Source organism: Python bivittatus, unplaced genomic scaffold (assembly GCF_059951505.1).
Source record: "Python bivittatus isolate LINGU-HERP-01145 unplaced genomic scaffold, Pbiv_v1 ctg000840_np1212, whole genome shotgun sequence".
In the NCBI taxonomy this organism is placed as follows: Eukaryota; Metazoa; Chordata; class Lepidosauria; order Squamata; family Pythonidae; genus Python; species Python bivittatus.
The window spans coordinates 29,681,912-29,701,214 of NW_028277113.1; the positions used below are offsets into that span (position 1 = coordinate 29,681,912).

The 19,303-nt window shown below is 37.5% G+C and overlaps 1 protein-coding gene across 1 annotated transcript; it reads left to right on the forward strand.

Annotated features, from left to right (window-relative positions):
• Positions 1 to 14,509: 14,509 nt before the first annotated feature.
• MC2R (melanocortin 2 receptor) lies at positions 14,510 to 15,576 on the forward strand. The gene has a single exon (XM_007422817.2). It carries the CDS (start codon positions 14,513 to 14,515, stop codon positions 15,470 to 15,472), a length of 960 nt encoding a protein of 319 aa, XP_007422879.1. The 5' UTR covers positions 14,510 to 14,512; the 3' UTR covers positions 15,473 to 15,576.
• The last annotated feature ends 3,727 nt before the right edge of the window (positions 15,577 to 19,303 follow it).

The following is a 19,303-nucleotide window of genomic DNA, read 5'->3' on the forward strand; positions in this document are numbered from 1 at the left end:
AACCAGTTCTCAGTAATACATGTCAGGTCAGCCTGCTCATCCCTGATAAGGTCACAAATAAGGAGTGCTTTATTATTAACCAATCTGGCATTAATCGTCAGCAGCTGGAAGTCCGGACCTCTGTAGGTCCGCTGACCTGGGCCTGAGTCCAGAGGACCAGAACACGGCACCAGGGACATCTTCCCCTGGAATGGCCTGCCCTCCATCTCCAAAACAGCCCATGCCCATCACCACCTGAATGCATTGATCCAGCCTAAGCCCCCCAGAGTATTCATCAGCCCCCAACTCCGGCTTCCCCACACCCCTAGCTGGAGATCGCTCCATCCACGCTAGATTATCTAACATCCCTACCAACCCAGGGGTACTGGCAAGCCCTTGTGGTGCTTCAGCAATTGCTCTCAGCACCATCAAGAACTCTAACCACTCACCCAACTCACATCCAGCTGTGCCACCCAAACGGCCTCTCTCACTAACCAGTAAGGTGTTGCCCAATCCACTTCTCCCCTCTCCCCAACTCTCACTCAGATAAAAAGGAACCCCTCTCCACTAACATTCACTTCTGCACACATCCAATAACCCCTCTCAAGGGCTACATCCCCACCAACTGTCACCCTGAGGAAGAAAAATCCCTCCTACCACACCAGGGAAGCCCCTAACCCCAAAGCCAAATCTGACTCCACGCGGAGACCTTGACCAGCCAGTCCGATAGGGAGCTTCAGCAACTGGCCTCTGCTCGCCAGTCGCCACCATCCTGGCCACCACTCATCCAGGCTGCGAGAGCCCCATGGCCTACAAGGCCTATAGGGCTCCAGTCACCATTGCTCTCACCGCTGCTGCTGCTCACACAGCCCCCTCAAGGGTTCCACCACTGGTGGCTGCCCACCAGCCACTCATCTTCTCCAACTCCAGCTCCCATCCCAAAGAACTCCGCTGCCACCACTCCTGCCTGGTGCTCTGGCCATTCCTGTCCCGTCAAGGAGTTCCAAACCACCAGTTCAATGGCCACAAGTCCCGGTAAAGTTGTAAAGTCCCAGTAGAGTTGTAAAACCAAGTAAAGCTGTAAGACCCAGCAAAGATGCAAAGTCTTGGTAAAGGTAAAACCAGGTAAGATAAGATAAGGGTATCAGGGAGCCGCCCCCCATTCACCACCACAGTCATACCTAGGAGCTCCACACCGTGTGGCCGCTCCCGTCTGCCATCTTAGCTCCTTAAGTTCCATCTTAAGAAGAAAACTAGATCTAGATCTAATGTATACAGTATATTCCTACATGAGCTGGACCCTGATGATATTGGACAAGCCCTGGGGAAGAGGCAAATTTAAAGTCCATCAATATGATTATGGCAAATCCTGAGACAAGGTCCAGCAGCTTGGGCAGAGATGCCACTGTGTGGCAGAGGGGCAGTCCCACAGCAACAATCCCAGCTTGCCCCTATGTGGGTCACTTTAGAAAGACTATAAAAGGTTTGGAGACAAAATACTATAATCCAAATGCTGGAATTGCTTCCTTACAAGAAATAGCAATTGTTGCTAAGTATTTTTTCATTTCACTTGTCTATCCTTTGTCTATTTTGAAGATTTCAATGTAATGTCAGGTTTTCACCTTTTCTATTTTTCTAAATCCTGACATATACAAAAATTAAATGGATTTTCTCCTATTATTTATCACAATGTTGGGAGAAAAAAGTTTCCATGATTCATTTCAAAGTGATGCCCCTCAAGGTTGCAATAACATCAGTGCTGTTTTTCCTCTCTGACTTAAGTGTTTTCGTCTGCTTCTTGCGCAATGCCTTTATTCATTGCTTTAAAAGCAGACTTCCTCCCAGGCTTTGCCATCATGCTAACCTGATCTGTTATTTCTTTTGTTTGTATGGAAAATAAAAGAAGCAATGAGCTATAGAAGGAAAGGTCGGGGGAAAGACTTCTTTCCAAAGGAGGCTTACTACAGAACATCTGTGGGATGTCATGTATGTATGTAACTAGAAATGTAACTCTTTTTTCTTTCTCCAAACTCTTTTGATTGTTATGTACCTCCATTTCCATTTTCTTTATATATCTGTAGTGGCAGCCATCATCTGTTCCTTTTTTTCAGTGTTCCTAGCTGGTCAATTATCTTTCTGAATGTGAAACTGGAGCAAAGGAATACTTGCATGACCCTTTGTAGGATCCGGGTCTGCTGTAATTTGTAAAGCAATTCCTTTCTATGGAATTAATCTAACACTTTTGTTCTGGTACAACAGAGAGCTATGGTGCCTCTCCAGTTGCTCTTCTCCTAGGAATGCAGATGTATCGGTATCTTTCCTCTTTCTGAGTTCACAGTCCCCCTTTTGATGTCCAATAGAGTTTCAAGCAAAATATGTTTTGCAGTTTAGAGATACGTGAAACAGTTGCAGGGCTTAAAGAACCCGTTTTCCCTTAAAATCTTCAAAAATGCAAAAGAAGAGATCTCAATGTTTGACCTACCCACTTTGTGGGGGCTGTAAGATCCCAAAAGAGATAGGCTACATGTAATTTCTGGGCTAAACGTTCTGCATCCCTGCCAAAAAACCTTTGAAGCCAGAATTTTTAATTGGGAAATGGAAGAGGGTTTCTCACCTCATTTTCAAACCATCCTACCTTAGAAGTTGTCAGATCACATTAGTCTGAAAGACTAAAAGAAGAGACTGGAAATGAGTGGTAATTATTGTGTGAAGTTAAATAATGATGGGTAGAAATGGTTAGTAGTGAACAGTATTTTCTTAGTATTTACTTCTGGTTTGGCACAGAGAGAAGTTTGAATCACTCACAACAATGAAGTCTTCCTTTGGGATTTAATAATTAATTATTCCAGTCTTGTAAGAAAGTACCTGATATTCTGTAGTGCCTTGGGAAACTCCAGATAACCTTGTCCCATAAAGGTGTACATGAGTCTTTTCTTTTGTGGCTCGGTTTCTAGGGCTAGTTATAGAATCAGTGACTCAAAAGCTTTTCATCCCCCTACATTGTCTACTAGGTTTGCAGCTGGAAGTTTGTATGTATGTTGGATTATTTCTTCAGTTATTCTATTAGCTAAGATAGCTGTGTTGCTCTGTTACAACATAATACAGATGGAGATGAGACCTATATGGACTAAAGTCCATTTTTTACAAGATTTGTATTTGACTATCCTTGCAAATACTAATTTAACCTGCAATATCTCACCAGGGGATGGGTTCTTCCTATTCTAACATTTACTTGTTTTTATGTGCCAGTGATTATTATTTCTATGCAGGATTTGGGGGAAAATCTATTTCCCGCACTATTAGATGCAGTTGTACAGTCTGCAACTGATTCTACTGAAATTACTTTTCAGATTCTTTTTTGGTCAAAAGAAACTACCTAGGGGAGGGAGAGGAGGCTTGGGGCAACAGGAGCATACTGTCATATTACTATGGGGGTAGGATTTACATGAGGTTAAAGGAGGAATAAATCAGAGCTCAGCAATGTGAAGTTCATTGAATGTATTGTCCAAAGTAGTGAGCTAGGATGGATAAAGCAGTGAAGCAGCAGTCCTGTGACCTGGGAGTAAATAACACGGAATTCAATAGTTGTTTTTTTTTAATAGAAATGTAGAGGATGTGCTGTATTTCCCACCCTCCAATGTTTGCCCCTCTAGATACTTAACTATAAAAATGAACCTCTGTATCCTTGCTTTTTGAATATCTATATACATTTAATAAATAAATACAAAAATCCAGTGTGATGTCCTAAATGTGACAGGATATTCCTTGGAAGTTACAAAATACATTAAATATCGCAAATACTATAAACAAATGTTGTTAAAATGCAGTATAAGTAATAATTTTTAAAGATAAAAAATACTGCTGAAAATTCATATTACAAAAAAGAGAATACAGCATTTAAAGTGCCCCCTTGAAAATAATATATTTGTTTATAATTAAATATGTAGTTTACATTTTTAAATGTAAACGTGTAAAAAATAAGAACAATCCCTCAAAAAGACAGGGCACTAAGGAGACCAGTATACAAAGGTTTTTTGTAAGCTGATGCTAGGGGTAGATCTGGGCATGTCACAGATAAAGGATCTGCCATCCATGCCACAACAGAGGAGTTCACCTCCATGTCATCACTGTGAAGTTGTGTGGGTTGGTCAGCAAACCATAATTTAAAATGGGTGAACCCAGGGTCACGTGGTGGTGGTGGTTGCCTATCATAATATTGGATTGCTGGCACTGGAGGAGAAGAAGAGAACAAGAAAGCACATTAGCAAAGGAAGACATGGGAAATCTCTGTACTTGCCCATCGTACACATGAATGATTTAAAGGAAGGACTATGTGTATTATTACCTGTGTTAATCCCTCTCCAAAGTATTACATTCTGGATTTATGTTAATTCTACTTGTTCCTTACTATAATGTCCCCTTAAATAATTTTGTGCATGTGAATGGAATGAGGAATACTTCTTACGTTAACCATATTTGTATTCAGATATCTAGAAATGTCAGATATGAATAAAACATACTTTATAGGAAATGTAGGAGACTTCAGTTCAAGCATTAACTATTTTTGTTATAGGATATAATTATAACTTCAGGAAAGATTTAATGATGGTAATATAATGCTAAATTCTTATTTCTTTGATGTTTTCCATAGAAAGAACCTAAAAAATGGTTTTAATATATCCATTATTTCCATTTTACTGTTTCTTGTGTTATATTCATGCAGATATAACCAATAGCCTCTTAATTCTCTAAGAAATAAAGGCGTGTTCAGAGAAACCAAGAGTTCTAACCCTTGCAGCCCATTCACTGACAACATTCTTTGCACTTAAGGCTTCTCTTGAGTTATAGCTGATTCTTGTCAGCTTCTTTACTTCAATAGTTATGGACTATTTGTAGTTGAAAAGAGCAAATTTTCCCCCAAAAAAACTGGCAGCTGAAGAATTCCTGATTGATCTCTTTGGTGAACTCAAGAGACTCTTTGTACTAGCCACACTGAAGCTATTTTTCTTTCCTCTTGCACAATAGTTAAATGAAAATCTCAAAGCAGACCTCAAGTTTATCTATTCTACAGATAAAAATCAGGCAGAGAAATTCTTTGATGAAGAGACTAATGCTGGGAATAACTGACAATTCAAAATGTCAACATTGTCTTTTTGCAAATCTTGGAGAGAGTCTTTCTTGACAAAAAACATTTATCATGGGTATATTTTGTGAAACCCTATAAAGATGCATGTGATTCTTTTTTTATATATATAGCAACTTGATGGATCTGATTAAGGATCTAGGATACCACACAAAAATTTCCTATCGTAACAGGAAATCTATTCAGGGATTATAGCTTTTGTATGTTTTTTTTTTTCCTAATAATTCTAAGTTACCCATACTTTTTGTCAATTTCAACAAAATTCGGGTGCTGAACTGCATCTGCTATAAATTCAGGAATGTTTGAGCTCACAAAATTAAATTTGCTACAGTCAGTGAAAAATCTCCAAGTCACCAGCTTTTGTTCTTCATAGATATACTTCCAGGAATCCTGTCCTTCTCTTCTGTCTGGAAGCAGCTAATTACATTCTGAACAGCTTCTTATATGAATGGAACTTAATTTGCTCTTTATTTTTTATTCGATATATGTACAATTTTCAATGCAAATATTAAAATTTGTCTCATTCATCTGATCCAATCCAAGCATCCCTAGTGGGAGATATTAATATGCTCTTCTATCAAATTATATATTATTAAAAAGACTTATAGAAGCTTTAATGACCAATAACAATTGTGGTCCACTTGTTTCTGGCATATATAAGCAGTCAGTTAAATAAGTAATAAAACATTTTTACTTTTAGGAAATATGCATTTGTATAGTGTTCACAAGAATGTGTCACATCTGGAAGGGCATTTGGTATTATGTTTACATCACAGAAGGTGGTGTCTTAAGAAGTAACTTTTCCATTTGTACTCTCAATTATTCACACAGTTCCTTTATAATTAAGATAGAAAAAGAATTTATATCAGTTAATCTTACATATTTGTAGAATAATTATGAAAACGGAAGGAGTATTCTTGAGACATATGTAAATTGGGCAGAATATATTAAATGGAACATATCATCAATGGTCATAAATATATTCTTTTTTCTTTTTCTTTCCTTGCAGGAGCCACAAGTTAACTAAATAAAGGAATCACTATAACTGATTAGTTTGAAGTTAATCAGCAACAAGAATAATTTTTACTAGGCCATTAATAAGGCATACTCCAAGAGAACAGTAGAAGGCCTAATAGAGAAGATATGAGGGCTCAAACAAAGGAGCAAACATACAATGATCATTGAGCTGCAGATGATGCTTCATACAAATTCTGTGAGTATGGAGAACACATGGTTCCAGTTAAGAATATGAAAGGGTCTGGTGGATTTTATGCAGCTGAAACGTTTTGTAAATATCTGAACACGAATGCCTCTAGTTTCAAGGCTGTGTGCTGCTCTCAGGTAAAGATCACCACAGGGAAAGAACATGGCTGGCTTTGCAGTGAAGATTAAAAACATTTTGGATGGACATAACTAAGAGTGATCAAAATAACTCTCCCGTTTCTAAAATTCTATACCCATTAGAGTTAGATAAGTAAATAAGTTTATTGCTGTAACCACAGCTTATAATGTGCCATAAAATACAATAGAATAACAATAGAATAGTAAAATAGTAAAATGAAATAATTTTTAAAAAAGAAAGTGTATTAGATGTAAGAAGGTTAAAACAAGATAAAGCCAGAGCTACAACTAAGAACTTAAGTATTTCTAAGATTAAATGACAGCAGAGCAAAAGAAGCAATCTGGTGGCTAACAGAGTTATGCTTGTTTCAGATTCAGTTCCAAAAAGGGTTTTGGAGCAACGGGTGTGCAAATTCTGTAAAGTAGCACAGCATCTTTTTCTGAGATATAGCAGCTGCCCTTGGATACTAAGATGTGGCTGCTTAGAGCTGCAGACAGTGGTCCTTTGGCACTTCCATATGCTCCAAAGCACTTTTTGCAGATAAAATCTAATGGACTGCACAGCCCTATTATCTACCACTTTCTGGGTTGGCCCCAACAGTAGTAATATTGGGTAGTTCTTTGATAAAAGGTGCTCCATCCAAACTTTGCCATCCTCTTTATCTGTACAATACCCATAAAAAATAAGGGAGAATTATAATAGTTTGTAGAAAACCATCTATCGATGGGGCATAACATCTTTCTCTGCTTGCCTCTAACCACAGCACAAATATGCTCTGCTAGCATCTTTTTCCTACTGTTCTCATGATGTCACCCTTACTGTCTCCCCAGCTACTAGTACTAATATTTTTCCCTTTCATTTCAAGAACCTCCAAGGGCAGCCTTTGTAAACTATTATTTTCTGTTGGGCTTTGTCGCACTACATTGGAGAGTAGTCAGATGACTGGGAGCAAAGGCAAGATAGGAATCAGCAATAGAAACAGCAAATGTCTCGTTGGTGAATTTTTCCCCATAGCTCAAAAATAAGTGGATAGCACTTCAACTTAGCAATGGGGAAATGCCTTTCAAGTTCAGTACTGAGAGTCCTGTAAAGCACAGACTCTGGGTTGGTTGACAAATGTATACTGCAGGACCTTTAGATGCCAAACAACTATGGAAAATCAAGCTGTGTCCCTTTTATGAAACACTGGAATATCATAGCATCTTATATACTGACAAGCCCTGAATATATTATTCTTTAAGCTCTGTACATAATGAATTGAGTCTTATTCTTTTTGCTGCAACAAACTAGCATGGTCCCCATCCTGGAAGGTTTACAAGCTGTTCTTCATCCAAGACCTTGCCCAGAATTCAAAGTGATTGCTAGAGCCCACTCAATATTTTCATACAAGAGTAGAAAAACTGCCAGCTGTTTCTTCTTTTAAGGGATACCTTCCATTTTAACAGCATGTTCCTAATCCAGGAACAGGGCTGGTCACAGAACACAATGTGTCTTAATATGTAAAGCAATATACAGTATTTAGCCTAAAACAGATTCATACATTGTGTAGTGTGTATAGCAGAAGCTCATCTTGTCCCTATTTTAGGTAATAGTCCCACTGAAGTAGTTTGGATAAATGGTTGTGATTCAGTCTTCAGATTGAAAAACTATTTGTTTCAGGGCAGTACACATAATTTTAAAATAAAATAAACCTCAGAAAGCTTGATTATGTAGAGGCAAATTACCAACACTTTCTGTTACTCCCTTATCCATTTCAATTAAAGTTTCCAGTAGGGTTACAAATACACTTTGCACATATTTGTTGGAGTTTGCTACCTTACCTCACCTCACCTTTCTGAATGAAAAGCCACTACTCAGCCTAAGTACTCATGCAAGAATACAGAAGTAGCTGTAGAAAGATAAGAGGGATCATATACATTTTTCAGGGCTGTCTTGTTTTTATGTTCACATCAATTAAGCAGATGATTATTTTTGTAACACTAAAATACAAATACAGCATTGCTGCATACATTCATTCTTCATATTTAAATTATAGACTGAAAGTTATAAGATGCATGGTTCACATTTGATGTACTAAAAATATAATTTGCCATCACTGAGAAAAAATAAAATTAAAACTTTGCAGATATATATTTTTTCTGCAATCAGTCCTGGGTTCTTGGACAAAGGAAATTGAACTACCATCTTCAAAAATGTAAGGTCTGCGTTCAGCAACTCTATAAGAGCAATCAAGATAAGCTTCCACAATCCAACTTGTAGTTTAATTATAATTTTGAATCTGTTTCCCCAATAACAATATCTGTAGCTATCAAAATTTCTCAGATATCTAATGGAAAAGGTTGTGTGATTTACAGGTGTTTGGAAGAAATGGATACGGGAACTGCAGGTCTGGAAATTATAATGCTGAAGAATTTATTTCAATGTCATTTAGGGCAAGAGTTTCCAATGATGCTCTGAAAACAAACAAAGTTTGTAGTGTCCTCGGAGGGAGGAAACAGACACCCAGATATGGGAGATGGAGCTTTTTGCAATTTTTGACTGCTACCAGAAAATAAAAAGACTTCATTTTGCAGGTGTAATCCTTGCAATTCTAGATGAATTTACAGATATTCTGTATTGCCTGAAAAAAGCATGGAGCATGGGCATTGCCGTTATACACACTAACTAATTAATTTATAACCTCATCCTACGATCATCTCAAGTCTATCCACATAAATGGTATATTGCCACAACAGCGGCAAGGTGACCTGTAAATCACTGGGGTGAATCTCTTCAGTAAGCAAACACTTTTTAATATATTATTCATAGCTATCTATGAATGCATAATATATTCATAGTATGTAGTCTATGGTTATATGACATAGCTAGTAATGATAGGAACACTGGTCATGTAGGCCAGAAGATGAACTAAAAAAGCTCCTACCTAGAAACAAATTGTAGAGACTCAGAAAGTTGTACACATAGAGCTCCAAAGAATAAAAGGTACTTTTAGCCCATTATTCACAGAGAGGAAAGAAACTAAGGAAGATATTTCTTTTTGTTTCTCTCTTTCTCTGGAGTGGAAAACTCTTGGGCTGTCCCTACAGGCTGGGTTTCTTTCAGGAAGAAGGGAATACTTTCGATTTTCTTCTCTTTCTTCCACTTAGTAACTTTGCTCTAAGATCACTAAAACGTGATTGGAAAAAGTTCTACTGAAAACCCCTGGGATCTATTTACAAGTAAATAAGTTTACAATAAGGATTATGCACAATTGAGTGATTGTTTTAAAAATTAACCTGCTTCTCAGCATTTAAAAAAAATATATACCTTTCCTTTCAGAAAACTGGAGGTGGGTTGCCAGTAAGATCTGTAGCACAGGGAGAATCAGATGTTTGAGAGCTCCTCTGAGGGAGGGACTGGAAAATCATTGGAGAAACTAGGTGCTAGGTAACTGGACAAATTTGCTGCAGACAAAGGAGCAAACATAGCCATCTGCTAGTTGTCATGGCTACCAAACATCATTCTTCCTAAGCAGTCTTCATTTCATAAGATTTTACTGCAATCTTAAATCTTCTTATTGGGGAAAGATCACATTGCTCATTTGAAGAGGACACTAAATTTCAGAGAACATGGGTTATAGTACGTACATAAAATCAAGCCAGCAAAAAGAATTATGAGGTATAAACATGGTTTATGAATACATGCATAAAATCATGTCAGTAAAAAAATTATGGCAAGCAAATATGTGGATACTTTACAAGATAAGGGTAAGGATTCCCTTGAGGACAGCTGAATTCCTAGAGACTATTATCACATCGTTTTCTTGGCAGCCATATGAAAGTGTCCTGCCGTTGCCTTCTTCCAGAAAGCTTTTCTGACATCCCAGTGTAGCTTACTGGCTTGCTATTTCCTAGTTATCTCCTTTCCAAATATTAAGCAGGTCCAACCTTGCTTAATTTTTCAAGATCAGCCGAGGTTCCAAGGTTGTGTCATAAATTTGCCTGATTTTCATGTTCCTGTGGGAGATTAGATCTACATTAATGGAAAATCATGAAAAACAGAAGTTATTGCAGTAGCTGCAGCAACTGTTCAGCCGACATACCAAGTGCCAGTCTGGCCTTTCACTTTCACCTGAACACTGTTTACATGACTATTTATTTCTCTGTAATAAATATTTGAAAAATACAACTGTCCTGAACATTTGCAGTTCATATACAAATGAGTAAAAATGATGATTTCTCCATTTGTTTGATCATACGAATGTTCAGGTAAGGTATTCATTGACTTAAATGTGTATATTACATCCATCTTGTTACAGAAGCAAGCCTCAGACTCAAAACCATCTTTATGTACTGTGCTTTCCCCCACCTTTCACTAATTTGGCACCTTCAAGATGCCTTAGGACTACAACTCCCACATTTCCCAGTTTCTGTACTCGCACATCAGAAGAAGCCCTGGTTGCCTTATATGTACTATCCAAACAAAGGGGACTAAAGAGATCCCAAAAGTGGACATCTGTGGGCATTCCTGCACATAAATACTCACTAAAAAGGATATGTGAATGCCATATTCATTCCTATTTCCCTCCATACTGAGCCATAAATGAATTGCTTCATGCAGTCTTAGCTATAATGAACCCGTTGGTTCACTATAGACTAGAGACACTAATAAATGAAGTTGCCAATTGCCCTTTATTTGAATGATGATCTCAGAACACTCATTTTTGTGAGGGTTCTTATATAGTGTGGTCTCATGATGGTATAATTTAAAATGCTTCCAGTAGAATCATTCCTTAGAGATGTGGAAATCTTTAGAATGGTAAAGGAATGTGTATATTTCTAGTTGTGCGCCATACAATTACCATCCTCTGCTTTTTAATGTCCACTTGTTTTCTGTATTTCAGGTTTTTTTCCTCATTAATTTGAACTGAGCACAAAAATACTGTATCTATTACAGTTATGAGAAAGAGTCCCTATGCAGGGGAAAAATATGTAATTAACCTTTTGCCTGACAGAGTTGTCCTCTTCAAATCCAGCTGAACTGCAGCTTCAACTAGCTTCATTCCAACAAGCAGCTGCTGAATAATTTGGCCTGAAGTCATTTGCTGGCTTCTCGTCATGAAGCTTTTCTGAGTCACCAACTGCCCTGGCTTCAAAGAAGAGGCACCTTTTCATTTTCATTTTCAGACACAGACAAATATTGTCTTTCAAGATTTCTTCTCCCTCAACCAAAAATATTTCTAAAACTGCCCTCCCCTTTTCGTATAGTATTATGGTATCTTCAGTTTATAGGCCTATGCTTGTCAGATTTCCCCCTTAATTCCTACAGGGGCATTATTTTCACAGACATTCCTATCTTTCTTGAGGTTGGAAAACAGGAATGGAGAAGCAAAACCTGAGCAGATGAGAAAAGGCCGAAGATTCTCAGGATTCAAATCCCTGCTTCTCTCCTATCTTTTCCCCAGCCCAGAGGAGAAAAAATATTTTCCTGGTCGCAATTCCTTCCCATGTCTCATCTAAAAAGGCAGGGAGGGGAAGATATTCCACTTTTCTTCTCTCCCTTCTACTCTGCTGATCCATCTCTGGCAAGTTACTGAGTTGCTTGGAGTGCTCTGATGTTATTAAGCAGCCACGTCTCTGATGGATCAGAAGGGGGGCGGGCATTGGGTCATGCTCTTTTACTGGGATTAAGGCACACTGAAAATGATTTTATTACACTTAAGTCACACTGCTTTCCAAAATGGCTTGTCCCACTGGCATCATTATGAGGAGGTCCTTGACCTGTCCATGGAAAATCCTATAAAGCAACTGTTACATGAATGCAGGGAGGAGGGCATCAGGCCTGTTTTGTTGCCAACAAGCAAGGAACAAAATGTGCTTTTTGCTGTGTCTGAGCAGGTGCAGTGCAACGGTACCCAAACTCTGCAGTTGCAGTGGTATCCCCATGCAAGCATGTGAAGCAGGCACTTGTGCAGTGATGTCGTTGTGAGATGGGGCTTGCCATAACTTGTCATGCTCTGCTATAGACCCCCCTGGGGGGCAGAATGGGAAATGATTTTTTAAATTATTTTTCATTGCAATTTCTTCCCCTCTATTACCTTCTCACCCACCCTTCCAGGATTCTAATAGAGTGATTAATGTTTTTTTGTTGTTGTTATTATTTTATGGTTTGGGGGCTTCTGTTGTTTTTACTGTTTTGTGCACCGCTCAGGGTTGGTGTTACAATATGGGCAGCTACATAAGTCTTTTAAAATAAACAAAACGCATGTGGTTTTTGCCCAGAAAAAATATGTTGGAGAATAAATTAAGCATATTCCCTTGCAGTTTCACCATAAATATACTAAGTTGGATGAGTCTGACCAAAACTGAGTAGGGTGGGACAATTAATTCCTGAGATTTGGAGTCTATACTCCTCTTACATTTTCTTTCTTAATTGCTTTAATTGACTAAAGCTGGCCTTTGGGCTTCTAGCAAATGCGTCCCTAAATTGAAGGCATCAGTATTTACAAATCTGATATTTAGCATATAGAAAACTAGCAATATTGACAGTTTATGTGGCAATAAATACATTATCAGTCCTATAGTAGCTTCAGGATTTGTCTAACTTGTGTCTAAAGATATAATTAGCCCTGAAGTCTGAATGATTAAGAAATGTTTTGGGGCAAATGAAGCTTGCCAAGAAAGAAGGAAAAGATTTATAAAATGCATAGTTTCAAATCTATACATAGTGAAAATGTGGTAAGCCCCTTCAAATCCATTTTGGCTTAATTCTGAGTGATCATACATATGGAAATATCAGAGTTATATAGACTCAGAAGTCAAAAACACATTGCAGAACAAGCCAATGTTAAACCACCTCTATAATAACTCTCCCTCAATCCCCCCAAAATGTGTCCAAATCACCAAGAGTTGAGCACAATTCAAGGGAGACTTTAAAGTTCTAGATTCACTGTGACATTAGTCCCATGGAACCCAGCAAGGCTTTCTTCTAGGTAGACGGCCATCCTATTGTACTGGGGAAAATATTTTATCTAGAGCAAATTATTTATGTCTATCCCGTATATTTTATCTTTCTCATTTATTTATCTTGCAGAATATGACAGCCTTATTCAGTAAGGATTTTTTTTCTCTGAAATTAAATTTGTAAGATCTTTTTTTTTTTTTTTGAATTTGTAAGATCTTGTTGAGAGAAAGAAATGATATCTTTCTGCCAATCTACTGGCAAGAGAAGAATATAGTAGTAGTAGTAGTACTCAAAACACTCTGCTTACTAGAAAACCTTGGAGGGAAACATTTGCCTACTGTCAAAATAGCTAAAAGACTTCTAAGTGACAAAGACAACTCAAATGTGTATATACTTTGTCCAAAGGTTACAGCAGAATAATCTATTTCATCCAAATATAAGATATAAACAAACCCAGCAGTGAATGCCTTGTGTTGGTCTTCCATTGCTTCTACCCAGCTGGGACTAAAGGAGTCCATCTAACTGCAGCTAAGAACAAATATCTATGATTCCAGAATGCAATTATCTGTTTCACAGTAATTTTTTATAAACTCATTCTAATCCTGGTGTCTCATAAGAAAGCTGCAGCCCCAGCTATATCCCAAACTCATCTTTTCTACTTTGATCTTTCTCGATTGCATGGGAAGGTCTTAAGGGGGTTCATACAAGCACTCGGCTGAATGCTTCTAGATGAGTCCAGGAAATTTGGAATCCAGATAAAACAATCTTTTTCAAACTTTTTGTTTACGTGGGAAGGTGAGGTCAAGTGGGGAGGATCATACAGCTGTGTGTGCATCCCATTGTGCTCTTAGGGATGAGATGCAGGCCATTCCATACCCCAGTATACATTGCAATTCTCTGTTCACGGATAATGTATGAGGAGGGCAATTACTAATCGATCACCTTGTAGCAATTCTCCCAGATCCAGCTGAAGTGATTTCACCATAATAAGACGTTCAGTTTGACATATTTGCAGTTATGTAATCAAGGCAGAGTGAGTAATTTTCATGCATTTCTCTCTACCCACCCACCCCTACCCCCACCACCAAATCAAAAAGGTTAAGAAGATGAAGACCAACACAGCTTCCGAAATAATAAGACTTCTGGAGCAGACAAGCATTCATGTCTTTGAAAACAACAGTGAGCAATCTCTGAACGTCTCCGATTGTATGACAATTGCTGTGCCAGAGGAAATCTTCTTCACCATTGCTATAGTAGGAATCCTGGAAAACCTGCTAGTGCTTATTGCAGTAGGGAGGAATAAGAATCTGCATTCCCCCATGTATATTTTCATTTGCAGTTTAGCTGTTTCAGACATGCTAGGAAGTTTGTCCAAGACTCTGGAGAACATCTTATATATCATATTTTGCAAAATGAGACACCTTCCATGTCGTGGAAAAATGGTAACAACTCTGGATGATATTGTAGATTTCATATTTATTTTATCTTTACTGGGATCGATTTTTAGTCTTTTGGCCATTGCTGCTGATCGATATATCACTATATTCTATGCGCTGCGTTACCATAACATCATGACTCAAAGGCGTGCTTTACTGATTTTGCTAGTAATTTGGGCATTCTGTGCTGGGAGCAGCATAGCAGTAGTGATTTTCTCCCATGATATTGCCACTATTGTATCTTTCAGTGCTCTATTTTATTTTATGCTCATTTTTAACCTCTGCCTTTACATCCATATGTTTCTGCTTGCCCGTTCCCACGCCATGAAGATTGCCTTGATGCCTGCAAGTTCTGTCCACCAGAGAGCTAGCGTGAAAGGAGCCATTACATTAACACTATTACTTGGTGTTTTTCTCTGCTGTTGGGCTCCCTTTGTTCTTCACATGCTTCTAATACGTTTTTGCCCTGAAAACCCTTACTGTGTTTGCTATTTGTCCATCTTTCATGTGAATGGTATATTAATCATGTTTAATGCTGTTATTGATCCCATGATTTATGCATTTCGAAGCCCGGAACTGAGAAGTACATTTAAGAGATTGTTCTGCTGCTGGCAGCCTAGCTGGGCTTAGCTACTAGAAATTCAAAACTCCAGTGAGCAATTTATCATGTAGGATCCCAAGGATTCTAAAGGATCTAGACATATAGATTACCAAGACTGCTCCTCCAAGCTTAACTTCTGTAATTAGACCACCATCAGACATAGGCCTCATTCAGGTCTTTGCACGTAAACAATTAACTTCATTAGAGTTTGCAAAAGGAGTCTACAGTAATATGGTATTACAGCTGAAGCTGCTATATTATTTATTGGTGATAAACATATGTGTTTTCTCTAACCAGCTAAGAAATTCTTTGAGATAGTTCACTTAATTATCCTTTATTCTATCCACCTAGTAATAAGATTTTGCTCAAATATGTACATTGCACCATACGCTGCAGTGTTAAACAAGAATCAGATTGCACGATTTGATTTTTTTTTCTTTTGTTTTAGGTAGGTTTTCTTTAGTTCCAACTCCCTCTTATAAAAGACAATGTGCATAACTGATTTGAAAAATACAGCTAAAGAATAGCCAAGGTTCAGACCCCTAGACGATGCTGTAATCTAGGGTCAACATTCAGGAAACATAAGAAGTATCTGCAAAATATAGTGACCTGTAGTCATGACTGATATATCTTACCTCCATATACAAAGCCATCACCTCCCTCACTACTAATTTCTTGGAAATACATTGGGATATGTTACTACATGCATGTCCTGATTGACATGCCATAGATACCTGAGAGGTCACTAAGGAAATAAGTTAATGGACTACATAAAGTTTTATCCCCCATAATGATGCCTTTCCATAAACAGGTGGCTACACGTAACACACATTATTTGTGCTGTGGTTCTTCTCTTTAAAAACAAGTTAGATCCTTAATTACTGCCTTACTCTGACCCAAGAATTGTTGCTGCTATTATCATCATCATCATCATCTATTTGTGTTATCTCTTCATTAAAATATCACAGGATTGATAACAGGAGTATTACAATGAACAAAATAATCAATAAATAACATCAATAAAATTGTTAACTAATAAAACATAAACTTCAGACTTCCTATTGTATTTGTTATTTAGATGAACTGTAAATGTAGCAAAATATTTTACAAACTAGCTGCTGTGTCCATCTTAGACACTATATCTGGAAGAGAGGAACCTAAGCAGAGACAAAAAATGTGCTTAGTCAAAAATTATCTCTGTTATTTCAGGTTTTATTTGATTCATTTTAAAGCTGCCCAATTAACTAACTTGTTTTTTCTATTTATCTTCTTCCTTTAAAATGATCATGAGAGACAGTAACAAATACTTTAAGATATAATGTCAAACTATGGCATGCTTTGTTAACAAAGTAGAAGAATTTTTTAAGTCTTTAATTTTTAAATTGCAACAGTGAACAGATAAAAACTAAATCTATAGGGAGCCAGTGCTTTTTAAATGAAATACTAGTAGCCCAAATCTCTAACTTGCACTAAAACATATCATATGGTTTCTATTAATATTAAATTACTTTGTATTGAAAATGTTTTTAACTTTCAGAACATGTCAGAAATTTCTCCAAAATCTTTCAAACACCTGTAGTCTCACCTTTTTCAATGAGCACCAACTTAATAGAATTTGAATATCTGAAAAAAAATGTAGTCCTGAGCTAAGAATAATATATTAGATGCCTATTGGAGTTCATTATACTATGAACTCAGCTATAATATTATCAGAATGAGTTCACACACGATCAGAGGAACGCAACCTGATATCAGTACTGTCTATTAACAAAAGGCAGTGGAAATTGGGTCACCCACCCAAAAGAGAGGGCCTTCCAGACCATTGCATAGCTTGTGCGGAAGAAAGAGACATAAGAATTTGAACATTAATTTCACTATAACTTGGTCTCATATTGAATATACAGCAGTCATTGGAATTCCTTTGAAATGGCTTATTAGCTTTTCTATAATAAAACTATTTATCCAAAGTTCCTGAATTCTTGTTTGCATGCTTAATTGATTCCCACCTAGCCTTCTGGGAGAAACCTGACAAGTATTTTGTCTAGCAGGATCCAACACAGTCTTCCTAACTTAATGCTGTCCAGGTATGACAGATCTGCAAGGTGCTTTCAGACTTGGAATTCCACAAGAGTTATATTCCTACATATGCAACAGTATATGAAGTGTACAGTCTTTAGAACTCCAGCATCTCCGGCAACATCTGTTGCCATCAGTCCTTGCTGGAATCTTGACCAAAACCACAACTGATTGGATGTTTGCAGGCTCCATGTAAGTTTTGAGATAGTTCAGTGATGGTTGGCACCACTCAAAAGGAATGGGAAAATAGTGTGTTAAATGTGTATCTGCCAATGCAATTGTTAAAGCTGGAAAAATCAATTATGTTATTATTTCCTTAAAAATAACATGCACACACAAACATCAGACATGTTATTTTTTTCTGTCTACTGAAGACGTTGGAAAGGATTAGAGCAGAGAATGCTACTTGGTTAGACAATCTTCACATGGTAGCAATAAACATTCATCACTGGGAAGCATAACTCTTGAGCTGATTTCTTATAAACAGTATCTGGAGGCTGAAACATTTGCCAAAAGGCAATAGAAAAGTGTTATTTTCAAAAAAAAATCCTTGTTTTAGCAAGACATATGTACATAACTATTACCTCAGGGTGAGATCAGATACAACAGAAGGAAAATCAAACAGCTGTAAGTTCTGTGTTATATTCCTCACAGTGATGAATGAAATCTTTTAAACTGTTTCTGAAGGTGAAGAAGTACAATAATGAAAAGGTCAGGAAACTGCTATTGACTTTTTTGCAGATTATGGGTTATGAAAGTGTTTACTAAATTACTATCAGGCCATTTATTACAGTGCACCTCAGAAATCACTTTCCCAGCACCAGAGAGAATAGATTTTCACTGAGCCTGGACAGCAATCCACTATGATAGCATCCCGTCTGTACCTCAAAATTCAGGCATTATTCTTTTATGTACCATGGCCATCATTTGTGAAGTTGTTCAGCAGTTATTGACTGTCCTTTGTAGGCTGCATAATTAAATTGTCTTTACACAGAGTTCTGGAAATTCTCATTATGGACTACTCAGAGTAATTAACCTCTGCCAGCTTTGAAGCAGAAGTACACCAATCAAAGTAATTAATCAAGTGACAGACAATGAATTTCAATTAGTTAGATGTAAGCATCCACTTGTGGAAAACATCTGCTGGTTGAGTAGAGGTGTAGGCATCCAAATGGGTATGTAGGATGGACTAATGCTCAGCATTGCTTTCAGTGATAAACATATTCTGTTGGTTGCTCTTGCCTAGATTTGCCAATGAGCCATGGGGGAAAAAGAAAGATTTATACTGGCTGAGCCAAAGACAAGCACAGAACCAGGAAAGAGAGCAGAGTCTTGTGAAAAGAGGATTAAATATAAGGGAGAGGGCACTGGGTAACCATACCTCTTACACAGATCTGTTTGAAAAGTGAGAGTACTGAGACTGGAAAGAAAACTCTATTGGTTGAGTTTTCGGAATTGATATATTCAATCTATTTAGAATTTCCCCTCCAGACAAAAAGGTCATGAACCTTTTATTACACCTATCCTCCAATAAAGAAATAGTTTATCCAATAAAGAAATAGGTGAATAGTTAATTCAAAAACTATTATATTGATTTGGAGGTACAGACTAGATGCTATCATAATGAACTGCTGTCTACACTCAATGAAAATCCGTTCCTAATGGTTCTAGGACATTTTTATTAAAAAAAAAAAAATGTCTGTATTAGATAAACACATCTATACCAGAAGACACTTTTCCATCATGGGAATCTACACTTCTTTGTGGGACCAAGTTTTATTTCA

Coding starts and splice junctions, on each gene's coding strand:
- MC2R (XM_007422817.2), top strand. CDS start 14,513: ATGAAGACCAACACAGCTTCCGAAATAATAAGACTTCTGGAGCAGACA.